Source organism: Polyodon spathula, chromosome 44, assembly GCF_017654505.1.
Source record: "Polyodon spathula isolate WHYD16114869_AA chromosome 44, ASM1765450v1, whole genome shotgun sequence".
Taxonomy (NCBI): Eukaryota; Metazoa; Chordata; class Actinopteri; order Acipenseriformes; family Polyodontidae; genus Polyodon; species Polyodon spathula.
In genome coordinates this window covers 727,654-744,018 of record NC_054577.1, presented here as the reverse complement: position 1 = coordinate 744,018, position 16,365 = coordinate 727,654, and the positions used below count along the sequence as shown (strand labels likewise).

Below are 16,365 nucleotides of genomic sequence, written 5' to 3'. Positions count from 1 at the left end.
TTAACCTGTGGTGGAGGGTTTTTCTGCATGCTTGAAGTGTTGGTTTGTATGTTATTCACATATTGTGTTGTTAACAGTGTATATGGTGTTCACTGTCTGTCTGTTTCTGTAGCTGCTGCAGCCTGGTTCCGACCAGGTCCACTCTTTCCCATCTGCTGGACTCTATATAAGGTGCAGCCTGCAAGTGTGCGGAGAGAGTGACAGCAGCAAGAGCCAAGACATTTTGCAAGCTAAAACAATGGCACTTATAAGAGCCGATTCATTCCTCTAAAACCGACGGCACTTCTAAGCACCAATCCAATTCAACAATAAACAGCCTTTCCAGCGCCAAAGAAATCCTTATTGCAGTGTCTCAATACAACAAGAAAACAAAAACAAAAAACAACAAGAATGTATCATTTTTACACTTCTGTTTCTTATTTTATATTGAGGTATCATAAAAACACCTGAAGGGCTGTTTCCATAATTAATAGTAACATTTAGACTTAACTTTTGCAACAGAGTTTACTAGCTTACCTTTGAAATGTAGCTCACAGCTCTGATATCAGTGGAGAAAAGTTTTTGTTTCATAGTTTATGTTGCTCTCTGTTCCAAGGTATGATTAAAATAGAAACCAGGTAAAGTCCAACAAAAAGAAGTGAACACGTGTGCAGTATACCTGTGATCATTAACTAGGAGACAACACTATCTCTCCCTGAAGGAAACTGTGGGACACTGCTGGCTAATTCGCTAGCTGCTTTCTCTTCTGGTTCAATTCGGGGTCTCTAAGTGGCACAGACACCTGGCCTGGATTCGAATCTAACTTCTCAGGTCTCAAGTTAAATGAGTTTTGTCAGCATTCTCAACAACCTACTGCACATAAGAACACATGAACGTGGGTATGTAAAGGAACCAAGTGATTAAGCATCAGTAACAGAACAGTTCTTTCAGTCTCTCTTCACAGCTCATTCCTTTAACCCCTTGTGGTCCTGCTTCGGACCAGGTCCGGCATTACAATTCTCCCTTTCCAGTCCGATGTCGGACCCTGTCCCGCATCATCAAAAAGACGTCAAGCGCAGGTCTCTAGTCATTTTTTCTCCGGAAAAAGCTGAGAAAACCTTTCAATGGCCAAGTGAGACCGATAGGAGTTGAATGAAGCCAAAAAAAAGGGCGAATCTGATAGCCCCGTCCACTACAGAGAGAACACAGACATAACAAAGGAGAGAGCTGCTTCTGCATCCAGCGCTCGGAGAATATCACAGACATCTGCACGGCTTTTTGAGATGTTACAGTAATAAAATAATTACTTGGATCGCATTATATAGTTTGGTGATAAAACGAGTGATCAGGAGAGGATTTATCAGTGTGCGAGTCTATAAAGAGGTATGAGAAAAATACAGCGAGCGAGGGGTGCGGCTTGGCTGGAGATGCAGGACTGAGTGTCCTTTTGCGATTCAGTGCCTCTTAAACATTTTACTCTGGGAAAAAAAAAATTAACAGCAAACCTCAACACTAAAGGGTTCTGTATCCCACACTCAGACACTAGGGGGCAGTGCTGGGTAAAGCACGCTGAACTGGAAATGCAAATGAGTAAACTGATCAAACTAAAAAACACTTCAAGCAGCTTTCCTGTCTGTAACCCGAATACCGTCTCACACAGCATGACAGCCTGCCTAGAAACCACTGAGATCCTGCCACACGTGTGTTAATGAAGAGGACATGGTTTCCTGTCCTCTGTAGACAATGACATCATGAGAGTCAACACTCCTCAAGATAAACTCTGAAGCAGAACTCTGAAATGCTCAGTATTAATCTGAACCCATCACTCAGAGATCATTGTTAGATACATGTTTTTTGACTGGCTATATTCTATCCCTTTTCTATTGTAAAATTATATTTATTTTTATTAAATAAGGAAAGCCAAGAAAAATATACTAGGAATAGTATAAAACATGTATTTTTAAAAATATATTGCCTTTCGATAAAGTAATCTAAACATATTTGTTGAAAATTTATAGAAAATACATATTATACGTTTATGTATTTATTATGAAGTTATATCAGCAATGTAATAATAAATATGTACAGTGCGTATTAAAAGAGACTGAAAATAATACACTCTCCTTAAAAAGTCACAGTAATTAGCACAGGGTTTATTTTCAATGGGTATTGCTTGTTAGCCTGCCTTATCCTTCAACTGCAGTGTGAAGTTTATGTCAACAGGTGGCAGCAGTAGAAAGGCCCATCAGAAAAACCTTGTGCTCACATATTAACTACTTTAAATGCACGTGAAGTGATGTGCAATCCCGTGCCTAAATACAATGATACATTTCCTAAACACACGTGAAACACAGACCCGTTTATATCCCGCGTACCAATGCCTATACACCAACGTTTAACACACCACACGCAACATATACAGCAAAGACACACAGGGACGGGCACTTTGTCACATAGGGGTACAGTAATTTGGGGAGTTCAAAGTGTTTGGAAACCTAAGAACAGCCTGTCTGGTATGGTAAAGAGGTTTCTAAACCACCCAGGGTCTTGAAATGTGGTATGCTGGCAGCATTAGCAGCTCCCTAATTGCCCCTGGAGTTTCAGAAACTCAGCTGTGGGTAAACACACAATGCAAGACAGGTAGTTTATAATTGGGCTGCTACTTTTGCTACCTACCTTTAAAGCTGTAATTAACATTGTTAACCCTACTCAATTTGTTAATTACATCACGGATATCTGATAACGATGAAAAGAGCTGAAACATGTTCGTAGCTATGCATTCCTTGAACAAAACTGATCGCTTTACACTCACTGGAAGATGTTGTCACTGCACTACACACCACTTGTTTCATACACACATTCTGCCTGGAGAAGCACAGAAAAAAATGCAGAATTAGCAAGAAACAATGGGGGGGATTCATTAGGTATTTGAATTAAAAAGGGTACAGTATAAATCTGGTGATAAGAAGCAATGAATCTGAGAGCAGGGGTCTCCAGTCCTGGGCATGGAGGGCCATGGTGGTGTGTGCGTGCAGGGGTTGCATGGTGTGTGTCTGGAAAAATGTGTCTGGAAAGAAATACATATTTTAACCAATAAATGTTGTGTTTGTTATGTAAACAGTAATTTTAGAGTTATTTAAGCATTGATATATTTTATGATATAATAACCCACCACTCTTATGTGCAATTTAATGCTAATGTAGCCCCTGATAATATATGCTGGTACACAGTGTGATGCATTCAAAAATACGATTACATAAGCTAACATCACAAAGCGCTATATAAACAAATAGTCCATAAATGCAACAATAAAGCAACATTGCACAATACAACATACAAAAAACAACAATTAACAAAATCTCAACATATGTACCCCCATTTACAAAAATAAATGTATTAAATAGTACCACCTAAATTAATCAGTTATTAATACACCTACCGTACATTGGGCAAACAGGGTATTCGATGAATTGGTAATGTAAAAACAACGTTGGACCAACACTGGTGAAACGGGATAGGCCCAACATAACACCTGACATTGCATCAAAGTTGAACAAACGTTATGGTGTTTACTGGGTTCTTCCGAGGTAATTCTGCACTTTCAATGGCTTCTTGAAGTCAAAAAAGTCCTTTCCTTTCCAGTAAACTCAAAATACATTGCTTTGTGTAACGTAGTATAGTGACGTATGGTATAATCTTTCATAAGTGTAACCGTTATACCAGTATTAGGTCCTCTGCTAGTCCTAATCTACATTAATGATTTAGATTCTGGTATAGTAAGCAAACTTGTTAAATTTGCAGACGACACAAAAGTAGGAGGAGTGGCAAACACTGTTGCAGCAGCAAAGGTCATTCAAAATGATCTAGACAAGATTCAGAACTGGGCAGACACATGGCAAATGACATTTAATAGAGAAAAGTGTAAGGTACTGCACGCAGGAAATAATGATTTGCAATATAAATACCATGAGATACTGAAATTGAAGAAGGGATCTGTGAAAAAGACCTAGGAGTTTTTGTTGACTCAGAAATGTCTTCATCTAGACAGTGTGGGGAAGCTATAAAAAAGGCCAACAAGATGCTCGGATACATTGTGAAAAGTGTTGAATTTAAATCAAGGGAAGTAATGTTAGAATTGAATAACACAATTGAATCTATTCAGTCTTGAACAAAGAAGACTAAGCGGCGATCTGATTCAAGTATTCAAAATTCTAAAAGGTATTGACAGTGTCGACCCAAGGGACTTTTTCGACCCAAAAAAAGACAAGGACCAGAGGTCACAAATGGAACTTAGATAAAGGGGCATTCAGAACAGAAAATAGGAGGCACTTTTTTTACACAGAGAATTGTGAGGGTCTGGAATCAACTCCCCAGTAATGTTGTTGAAGCTGACACCCTGGGATCCTTCAAGAAGCTGCTTGATGAGATTTTGGGATCAATAAGCTACTAACAACCAAACGAGCAAGATGGGCCGAATGGCTTCCTCTCGTTTGTAAACTTTCTTCTGTTCTTATGTTCTCAATGCACGTGGCATGTTGAATATGCGTGTTATTACAGAGGCAGGTTTTTTTTTAAATTCCAAAACGACACAGTAGGAAGTACATCAATGCAATTTTATAAACTTATGAGCGGGCTGCCAAAGATTGCCTTGCTGGGCCATAGGTTTTACACCCCTGCTTTAGAGTATTAGCTATTTATTTTAAACTATATTAATCAGCTTTAACTGCAATTTTAACTCTGTTAGTAAATGGGCCACTAAATTCAGATTTATCGCACACGTTAGGATCACTGCTTTACATGTGCGCTAACTCCAAATGTAGTGCCCTTTCGTAAATGAGAAATTATATAAACTGGAAATTGATGTGTTTGAGTGGTGTTTATTTTTAATAACCGATATAAAAAATATAAGCCCTTTATGTGTGTGTGTGTGGGGGGGGGGGGTCCTGCTCCTTGTTCTAGGGTTACACCCTTTAGATAGCATAGCAAGTATTATTATTACATTGTGTCTGAAACATAGTAATAATAACAATGTCATAAAAAGCACATGCACCGTTATATATTGCAATGTTATACGTTCTTCCTGGTATTTGCTTAGGGGCTCACCTCAGACCTCAAATGAGTAAAAGTAGGGTTAGGGTGCCTCTGCTTACAGATTACTGAAATGGTCTTAATATTGAAGGTCAATTTACACTGAAATCAGTGTAACAAGCTAATCAGAAAGGGGGCCTTTGTACAGAGGTGACTGTAATATGGGATTTCACAGTAAATGTGCAAATAGACAAGTGTTTGAAGTGAATAGATAGTCTTTAATTAAAAGCAACAATGATCAAAAACAACATCTTCTGTGAATCAGGATTAAATACAAAAAACTAAACATAAATGTCAGTCAAGCTGCAGCCAGGTTAACATATTTTTCAATCAAAAACTATCTGTTGTGAAATATAGTAACAGACAAGGTTTAAATGCTAATTATATAACTCATTAACATGAAGAACAATAAGCAATCATAAACATGTACTCAGGTACTCAGTTACATTCTACAAATGTATTGATCTGCAATCAAGTAATAATTAATGACCCTGATTAAATGAAGATTAACATATATTACTCATTATTATTTGTAAATGTCAGAGCGTTACATCCCATAAGGAATTATTTCAGATAGATTACAGAAATGCATTATTTTATTTAGATACTTTCTTTTGCCAATATATGATTTGTATTTCAGAAAGCTTTGCTTCATAACATAACATTTCAATTCAATAAAGAAACACTCCAATTGACAAACATTTGGACATCAAGGGGACAAGTCTATATTTTCCTACTGGAATACTTTTCTATATCTTTCTATTACAAAACATGTGTCCCTCATTATGACGATTAACTTTCTAGTTTAAATTGTTTATTCAAAGTCTTTCAACGCATTCAACACAAGCCCATTCTGATCAGTCTTGTGTTGGCAAATCTATACTTCTTTGGTGATTAGATGCTTAACTACTATGCCCATGTTTAAACATTGTATACCAGTGGCACATTTGTGACAAGTGCAAGTGGAAAAGGTGTCGGAGAGTCAAACACACCAGCTGCTTCAAAAAGTGGTGAGGGCAGTGGAATAAAATAAACGAATAAATAGCAAAAGACTGACGGAAATCTCTCTGCTGAGTGGCAACTATGGTTTCCCAAAAGTCACATTCCTTTATGTATTTTAATTGTATTGTTGGGTGTGGTGGCCCTCAGGGCTGTTTAGGGCCACAGACGCAGCCCTTCCATTCATTTCAGTTGCCCAACGCTGCTAAACACCCTTTTCTTGCTCTCCAACTAGTACCAAAACAATAATCCATAATTCTATTGACACATTCAGGAGCTACAATATCTATGTTATGAGCATCAACAATTTACTCAAAGCCTCCACTAGCGTTTTGCACGATTCGAACAGCTTTGACTGTTATTAATACAGCTTAGTTTGGGTGAGAAGAAACCAAGCTTGTCATTTAGAAAATTTATTTCACATTGATCAGAATCTTCCAAAATCACAACAACTCAAAGTAAACTATACACAAGCAGCACTCAGTGGTTCTCAACAGGGGGGCGCAAAGCAATCCAAAAAGGGGGGGGGGGGGGGGGGGGTTAGGTGCGAGTAGCATCCAAAAAAAAAGTTAAATGTTTTTTTTTTGTTTATGTATTATTTTTGTTCACAGTATGCAGATGCTTATTTTATTTTTTATCTGAATTATCTGAACCAGTGATCCAACTCCATAGTGCTATACCTTTTTTGGCTTTTGATTTGTCTTCCTGTTTTCTGTCAGGTTGTGCTTGGTTGGGTTTTTCTTTCCTGAAAACCTTCGCTATTATCAAAGCCTGTTCTTTCATTTTTTGTAATGCTTTGATACGATCCATGTACCCGGGTTTAGCTTCTTCTTTTTCACCTTCAATTAGCAATTCAATATACTCGGGTGTGGAAAGTGGATTTGGCTTCAATGCAATTTCCTGCAAACGGGCAAGACAACGGGAGGATTCATCTATGAGGCTTATCACTGCTTCTTCAAGTTTCTGAATTTCCTCGGACTGTTTCTCAATAATTTGCTGGGCAGATAGTTTAGCACCATATGCTTTCTCATACTTGTTTTTCAGATCTTGAGCTGTCCTTTTCTCTTTCACATTTATGTATGTCCATTTGTACTTCTGGTTAAAATGAATAGACCAATGACATTTCCCAGGACAAGCAGTACAGTTCCCATTTGAGTCCATGGAAGCACAACCCCTTTTATCATTATCATTTGGAATGGCACAGGGGTAGTGACATGTGAAATGACATTGTTGACAGTTGGTGATAAAGTGGTTAGTGATTTTTTCTTGAACTGGCTTTATTAACTCCACCTCAAATTCAAAGTCTTTATTGGTACTCAACTCAGCCTCATGTTGTTCTATGATCTGCCTTGTCTTCCGAATTTCATCCAGTTTCGACAAGGCCACTTGGACTTGAGGTTGTAAACCTTCGACAGCAACTTCAAGATGTTTACGCTCTTTAAGGACTTCCTTAGTTAGACATAAACTTTTTGTTTGCAATTTAACTAATGAGTCAAAGAAGTTTTTCATGCTTTTTACACCCATCTTCCAGAACATTCTGTCAAAGTTATCACCACCATCATCGTCATCATCACAATCCTCATTCACATCATCTGTCTTTTCAGAGAATGTTTTGTCAGCAAACAAGGCTGAATTATTGAACTTAAAGTGAACAGGAATTCCATTTTTTTTTTTTGGACAAGGTACTCCAGAAACTTTGATTGCCTCAAGAACTGGGGGGGTTTGTCCATCTGCAAATGTCACAAGCATCAATATGTTTTCTGCAATATCTTTTCCAAAAATAGAAAGAATTGAGTCAAACACATATTTCTGTGCTTGTGTCAAGCGAGCCAATGACGCTTGGGTTACAAAACAGACAGCATCAACAGTATCAACACCACTGGGGATTGAAAAAAACTGACGGATTTGTTCAGTGATCATTCTGTCCCGTGTAATTCCTCTTGTGTCTCCAAATCCAGGGGTGTCTATAATTGTGACTGAGTATGGAATAGTTAATCCAGCCTGATAACCGATTTCATATGCAGTGATCACAGATGTTTGACTTTCAGCTTGCGATTTTGATTCACCTTCATTTATTAATTTGAAACGGAATCCATCATCCCATTTAACTCCAAGTATGTAGTTAATCATTCCATTAATGAGAGTGCTTTTACCAGCTCCTGTTGCCCCAACAACTATAACTGTCTTATTATTTCTTTTGTTTTCTTTTCCAAAGAAACACCTTTTACAATTTCCATCCTTGTCGATATTGACTTCCTGTAGTGGGACAGTGTAGATGGAAGGTGATCCACTATTCACTAACTCACTCTGTCTTTGAATCTTGTCGGCCAGTCTCTTACTTTCAGCCTGTGTTGTTAGTACCCCTTCAACACTTTGTGAGCTTGTGCCTGCCTCCGCACAATTGGAAAACAATCTAATGGCATATGTTGTTTCGGGTTTCAGTTCCTTTAGAGTGTACTCATTATTTTCACATCTCTTTTTAATCCACATGTCAGCGCAGTCACTACTGCTAGCAGAATCCCTCATTTCCTTATATTCAACAGTGTAGCTATCAATGCTGACCCCAGCTCCTATTACAGCTGGTTTAAGCCAGCCAATGGTCATTTCAGCCGAGCCAATTTGAACTGCTGATGGTTGGCCTGGTGGACTGGTAGGTTGTGTTTTAACTTTGTTGCTTGTATCACTAGACTTACTGACCCCTTGCCTGCATACAGCTTTGCATTTGAACTGGTAGAGTGTATTTGGAAGTAAACCAGATACAGTGTAGGATTCTTCTTTATTAGATGTTTCCACAGACTTCCATTCATCCTTTTCAGGAACACTATACTCAACTATGTACTGGACTAGATTGCTTAACCCATATTGTGATGGCTGTATCTTTAGCGTCACGCTGTCATGTGTCACTCCACACACAACTGGCTTCTCTGGCTTGGAGGGCGGCTCAAAGCAGTCACTTTTTTTGAATCCTTCTTCATACAAGTAAATAGCAGCGCCTGATTGATCCTTGTTGTATACTGAAGCTGCTATAAATCTGGTATTACTGTTGTCTTTGTTAGCCTCTGCAAAGTCGAGAAACAACTTAGCCCGCTCTCTCATTTTCTCCGAAACTTTCTGAGACGAAAACCACTGTTCCTCCTCGTGCCTTGCATAGTCTATGTTTGTACTGTCAAGATCTTGTAAAGTGGAATGGTTCCTGAGATAGTTTGATAAATCTGAAATATATGTTTCTTCCTGACATAGTGATGTGAATGCAAAACATAAAACATATTTGGCCTTGTGGTCTAATACTGCCATATCATGTTCACTCTTTGAAGACAACATTTTTATGTCTTTCATCAAGCTGATATACATCCTGAGGACATTCATTTCTGTCATCTTACACTCTAACCAGCTTCCAAGAAAGTGGGTTTTAAAGGGTGACTGCTCCTTATTTCTCAAGATATCTGCTAGCCTGCTTTCCTCTTGTCCACCCCCCCGAATGGATGGCAGCATTTCTGCCAGTTTCTTCTGGAAAACCAATTTGTACTCGAGACACATATCTTTAAAATGCTTAATCTTTTTGCCAATCTCAGGGAACTGAAAGACAACTTTGTCTTTCAGCATGTCATTGCAATTAATTTCTAGTTCACCGAGCTCCTCTAACACATTCTGTGAGCGTTTGACTAGCCCTACACTGATCTGCCGAACAATTTGGGCAGCGCTGGAATCTATTTTATTTAATGGGTATAGCCAGACTCTCATTGGCACTGCATGTTCACCATTATCCCCAAGCAGTTTTGGGAGTATGGAATATATTTTAAGGGCATCCTGAAATGAAACAGGGTTGCTATCAAGTGCAACATCTCCATAGAATGTGCAAGTGAACTGGTCAGTACTAGACTTTTCATTGTCTGCCATTTTAAGAGACCCCTCCCCCTCAGTTGCAATCATTGGTATTTTTTTTATCATAACCTGCAGATTTCCTTGAATATCCTGATGGTCCTCACCAGAGGAAACATCACGATCAAACACGAAAAACGCCTGAGCACCATAAAACACTGCAGTGACAACATGTGTTGCTATACCCTGATCAAACACGTATGGATGTTGAACATTCCCACGACCAAGCTGCTTCATCGTTAACTGCATAAATTTGGTAGTTGTTCTGTAGTGCAGTGTGACACGGGCCTGCTGTTTAGAGCTCTTTGTGTCTTTAAGGTATTTGGCAGATCCTTTTACCTCCACTAACCCTCCTAAGAAGCTTGCTTTCAGCGATGCTTCTATATTCAGAGCAGATGATTTGTCCTCGATGGAATCAGAGGCAATGATCTGGAACTCTGTGTTGTGTTGGGATCGCAGGTCAACATCTTTGTTAAGTGTGTCCATGTCCCACAATGTTATACCTACAAAAACAAATTTGAAACATTATTATCAGGTGTTCAAAAAAACCAAATAAAAAAAATAAATAAAACAGCACTCATATGCAGGCCGTCATCATTACTTTGGTCAGCATTGAACCACCTGCTGAAAAAAAACAACAAAAATTCGTCTAGTCTTTAAATCCATGCTTGTATTTATTTACAATATTTTGAAAAGCCCTATATGGATTTTAAAACATGACATTTTTTTTCTTTACATGCTTGACACATCTCGAGAAACTCAGTCAACAAATAATAAAATAATCTGACAAAGTAACATAAACTAGCCCGACTCAAACGTGGTGTTGATGTTGAAACACCAGAACAGGTGCGCAGGATTTATTAACATGAACGAAAACGAAAACAAAAGTAAAATAAAGGCGGTCATGTGACGTTACCAGTGATGGTAACGCACAGAGGACAAATACAGCAAACTGTACAAAAAGTGCAAAATAAAACACAGAACCACAAACTATAACCAGCGAGAACAGAGTTCCTTGGACAGGCTGGCCTGACAGTTGTTTTATTTGGTTTCAAACACTTCTACAAAAGTACATACTGTACGTATTGAATTGTGTTCAGAATAATAGGGTAAGAGACATTGATTTCCTTCTACCTTACATGTTGCGTATTGTATTGCTCTACAGATAAAAACACACTTACCCACGAACTATTGGTCCCATTTATTTCGCTGTAATTGAGTCTTTAATTATTTGGTTTTTAAATCAGTTAGTTTTGGTTTGTGTCTTAAAAGGCTATTTGTTACATATTCGTCAATTCAAACAGTAATTAAACTTATTTGTTAATTTGTAGTGATGACTTTCTATGTGAGGTATTAAGTTTTATATTGTGTATGTGTTTCTTTTATAGTGAAGTTGTTTTTGATCACTGTTTAAATGGTGTGTGGATGTGTTCTTATAGTCGTTTTAATATGCTTACTAATTCTGTTGTTTTAATATGCTTTTATATTAAGTTTCTGTACATTATTCTGGAAAGTTTCGAGTTCTTTCATTTACCATTGGCAAAACCAGCTACGTGCAGTTTTGCACAGCCTAAAACGAGGAAGTGTGCAACGATAGTGGAAACGCCTATCATTGGACAGAAGTAAGACAAATGGGAGTGGAGTCAACACTTACAAGGTATAAATACTAAACATTGTAAAGTTTTGTCAGTCTTTTCATCTCTTTCGAATTGTCTCCATGGATATGCCTGCTTTCTAATACAAACGTATGCACTGAGCTGTACTGAGGCCTTGTGCAAAGTCAGTTTAAATCTTGTGCTTATATGATTGTATTGGAGGTGTACCTTTCTTGTATATAAAGTGTTTTTGAAGCAAACAATTTCTCGTAATTGTTCGCTATAAACTCATCTAAGTCATTCATTAATTTGTCAAATCATTAATACGAAAGGCTGTATGGACTTTAGTGTGAAGCGTTTGCTCGGCTCTTGACCTGCACATTTTCCAATCAACCAGACGAGCTTCCCTGCAAACTTCCCAACAAATGGAGAAACTTCCAACTGTCAATCTCGCACAGTGTCGAAAACACTGCAACCTTTCTAGCCAATGGGAGCACACACTAATATTAACCATTGAAAATCCAGCCTCACTCAAAACTACTTCAGCCAGCAATATTGCAGTTTATTAGAAAGGGCGTTTCCAAAGATATTCTGTTTAACTAGATATCCGACTTCGCTGATTTTTAATGGAGACGTCCGTCTCACTGCGTGTGAAGCATTGTGGTGTATACAGAGAGCTCGGAGCTTCTGTACTGTTTACTTTTACATCAAAAATAAATTTAAATCTCTGCATCCTATAAGAAACGTCACACAGATACAACAATGATTACCATAGCTTTTGATCTTACCATGTGCACTACTGCAGTCCAGTATAAATCCTCTACACAACCTGCTTTTTCTCACCTTTCCTTTAAAAAGCAGCGCACCGTTTTAATTCTTACAGCGGAGGGTAATTGCTTCTCATCAGCTTCAGCAATTAATTTCAATTAATTTCCTTTCTCAAACACACAAACCCACTGCATTGAAAGAATCCACACGCAACAACAATATAGCGGGCTTGTTGCTAGGGAGCTGACGCTTATATTACACTTTATATGACAGTCAAATGAACTTATTGTTGACGATTTAAAACAAACATGCCGCTAATATAACTACATGCTGTAATTGCTAATGTGTTTTGTACAGTGTTGGGGAAATTACATCTAAAGCAATTGTTAGTTACTAGAACAATTGTAATAGCAGTAGCTCCAGTAACTAGTTACAGCTTCAAATAGTTACTTGTCAGGCCCAGATGACATTTTACACATTTGCTTGGTCTGGCTTTTTTGTTTGGCCATAGCTCGAAATATTCTTTGAAGAGCCAGCTATCAAACCTACTTGTTCCCTCCTCTGACGCCATTTTCCAGAAAACGTGCTTTCATGTGACATTTAAGATGTGGCTTGCACTGTTGAAGCACTTTCTTATTTTCATGCTATGCATTGGCAGTCATCTTTTAAAATCTTGTGCAATGTAACGTGTTACCACATTTCATTAACTGTCTGTTATAGGAACCATTACAGTTACTGAAATTTAAGTGGATTGCATTACAATCTAATGCGTTAATCCCCAACACTTTAAATATGAAAATGCTACGTTATTCCAAATGTTATACATACATGAGTGGATGTATTTCCTGGAAAACATACAAACTTTTACTTTATGACGGTGTAATTCATGTGCTTACCTGGGATGAGGGCGTCATTGCGACAGTCGTACAGCATTCCAAGTTGGAATGGTCGACCAAGAGTTGCCAGCTCTATAGTTATCCTTTCTTCAGTTGTCATTGTTTGCAGATGTGCCCTGTTAAAATGGTGAACAAAGACCTGGTCAAGTGAAATAGGAATATGTATTTAACATAGTCATTGATAATAAAAATCTACATTTCAAGGTTTCATTAATTGATAGAGGTTCAATTAATTCAGTGTAGTAATTTAGGCCAGGGGTCAGTCACTGAGGTCTGGAGTCCCTTGAATTTTGTTGATATTGATAAATAAACTGATTACCACTTGGAAAGAGGTTACCTTCAGTAATTTTGGGTACAGGTGAAATGAAGATATGGGGGGGGGGGAGGGGGGGGGGTAACACACCATCAGACAGTAATATTGCTCTCTAATTAGAATTAGCAGTCATTTGGAACTTTTCAGATTAAATAAGCCTTTAAAAGATAAACTGAACATGCTTAATCTTTTGTTGTAATAAAAACAGATAAACTATTTGATGGAGAAAGCGTGTACAATTCAGGAAAACATTGTGATTTGGGAGTATTGTCATTTCCTTTCTTTTTGGACTGAGACAGCTAAAACAGACACTAAAAACGAGTGAGCCTCACTCCAAATGATTTTGATTAAATTGATCAGTACTCTACCATCTCGATGAGTACCTGGGACATGTGCTGAGACCAGATCACATTCAAAATACTACAGTACTATACTACATACTTTTTTTGGGGGGGGGGGTTGGTGTAAATTAAGTCTTCAGTTGCGTTCAAACTGCAAAATCCTGTGTGTGGGTTTAATTTTAACGGGGCAAACGGATGACTGCGAGTGACAGCTGTGTTACACATATATATATATATATATATATATATATATATATATATATATATATATATATATATATATATATATATATATATATAGTGCCATTGTCTATTTTGTAATTTTGGAGCATTTGTAACTGGCATCGACGTGTTTAAAAATTCTCTTTAACTTATATTGTTATGATCATTTATACAAGTTGTTAACTGCAAACTTTAAATCAAAATGTAACTTAATTATGCAAATAGAGTAGAAGCTTCAGAGTTACGAACACCAAACTTACAAACTGACCGGTCAATTGAACACCTTATAGCTGGAAGTACGCAATCGCTCAATCAGTTTAAAGAAGCACAAGGTTAACCTACTAAAATGGTAAGAACTGGGGAATGCAAGCGTGTTACACTTTCAGTGGAAAGAAAGCGTTAAGATATTTAAAAACTTGACAGCGGTATCACCCCCAGCAATGAGAATATGGTATCAGGAGATTGTGAGCAATGTTAAAGACAAGAAGAAAATCCAACAATTTGCAAAGAAGGCGAAAGACAGCAGAGCAGTAAAATCAGACGATTCGTACGTAACGCAAGGATTGTCGTGGAAGTGTGTATTGAAAAGCACGGAGCAGGGTAATTTGTTCAAAATCATGAATGAATGGGGAACTGGTGTGTGTGTGTCACTGCATGGAAATTCAACCATGTCTTTTTAAACACAACATACCTGCAAAAAAAAAAAAAAAAGAATATTAATGTGACCTGAATTGATGAAGTGATCCCTTAATCGGTTTGTTGGAAATTTCAAGTTTATCTTGCATTGCAGAGTAAGGCAGTGAGTCGAGCTAGTCATTCTAATGGGGGGGGGGTTTGATAAAGCACTCCACAAGCAGGGTGCTGCTCATGGGGAAGGCAACATTACTGTACAGTACAACAAGCACTACATTAACCCAGCTTTTCCTGGATGTTTCAAATCTGTTTTTGCCACAGTAATTTGAATAGTAAGGTCAATTTCACATTTTCCCCACGTATAGTACAGTTTAAATGCCTTTCAAATCATAACAATATGAGTATTGCATTATTGTGTTGTATCCTTGATTTATTCTCCAGATTAAGGCAGTAGATAGCAGGTGTATAGTCCTTTAGAAGTTGTGATCTTTCAATCTTGGCGTTTTCCTATCCACAGTGAGGATAAAGCAAAATGTTCTGTGTGTCCAGATTACAGCAACATCTAACTTTGACTGTGCACAAAATAGGATGCTGGGGATATATGTTGTAAATGTGCCTGTCATTTTACGCTTGGAAAAATTTGAATTTTTGTTCAGTGAAAGACTACTGATTTAGAATGTATAAAAGTACATAAGTACAGCTTAGTGTTCTGATATATATTTTTTTATATAAAGAAATGTATTGGCTACTAACCCATTAGTATCAAATTATAAGGTTTTTGTATCATTCCACTATTTCTGAATTAAATACTGTTTAAGAGGCTGTAATATGCTTTTGTTAGAAATTCTAGACCCTTTTTAGTAGGGAACAAACTTCGCAGCTAAAGGGTTGAAAAATGAACCACGTTTTGCCAGGTAAATAGAAATGATTTACCTGCCACGGATTCCTGCTGAAGTGTGTCAGTGCTGCATACCCGTTCTGAGAGAGGGGAGAGGAACAGAACTGTAAAGGACTGATAGCTAGAGCCCTTTCAAAAAGGATTTGAATAACATATGCAACCAACAGTGACATAAATCAACCACTTGTACAGTTTCAAGAAATGGAAATCTTCTTACCTCAGTCTCTTATCTCCAGTGTTTTCAAAGTGATCTGCACAGTAACACCAGGGGCTTGTTTTATACCACAACCCCTGAGCTATTCCTCCAATTGGCTGATCTTTTTAAAACAAAGCTTAACTGATTGGTTAAGGGGAAGTTAGTATTGTTAGATAATACTTGCCCTTTGTCTTATTGGAAGTGATCTAAATGCCTGCTGACTGCTAAGAAATTGCTTTGCGAGCATTGAGCATGGGTTAGACCTTAGCATTTACAGAATATTCCCTAATCAGCACAGTCCAAATATACAACTGATGAAAAGCTTATTTTTAATATGTTTAGAAAGTGCTTATACTAACTGCTTCTATTAATCTGTCGCAGTTCTTGTAGGATCATTGAAATAAAATACATTTTCGCTGTTAATATTTTCAGCGGCCTGTTACATAGGGAGTGTTGATGGGATGACTTGGGCCATGTGCAAATGAATTAGTTCATTAGATACATGGAATACCCCGTTTACAATACCTGTTTATTTTTGGCTCTACTAATCTTGTTTAA

General features: G+C 37.7%; 1 protein-coding gene across 1 annotated transcript; it reads right to left on the bottom strand.

Annotated features, from left to right (window-relative positions):
- Positions 1–6,637: 6,637 nt before the first annotated feature.
- On the bottom strand, positions 6,638–15,852 carry LOC121305558. The gene is made up of 4 exons (XM_041237215.1): positions 15,829–15,852; positions 15,647–15,691; positions 13,205–13,320; positions 6,638–10,448 (listed from the first exon to the last, which is right to left on the bottom strand). The coding sequence occupies exons 3-4, from the start codon at positions 13,302–13,304 to the stop codon at positions 6,694–6,696; spliced, it is 3,855 nt and encodes a 1,284-aa protein (XP_041093149.1). The 5' UTR covers positions 13,305–13,320; positions 15,647–15,691; positions 15,829–15,852; the 3' UTR covers positions 6,638–6,693.
- Positions 15,853–16,365: the final 513 nt, after the last annotated feature.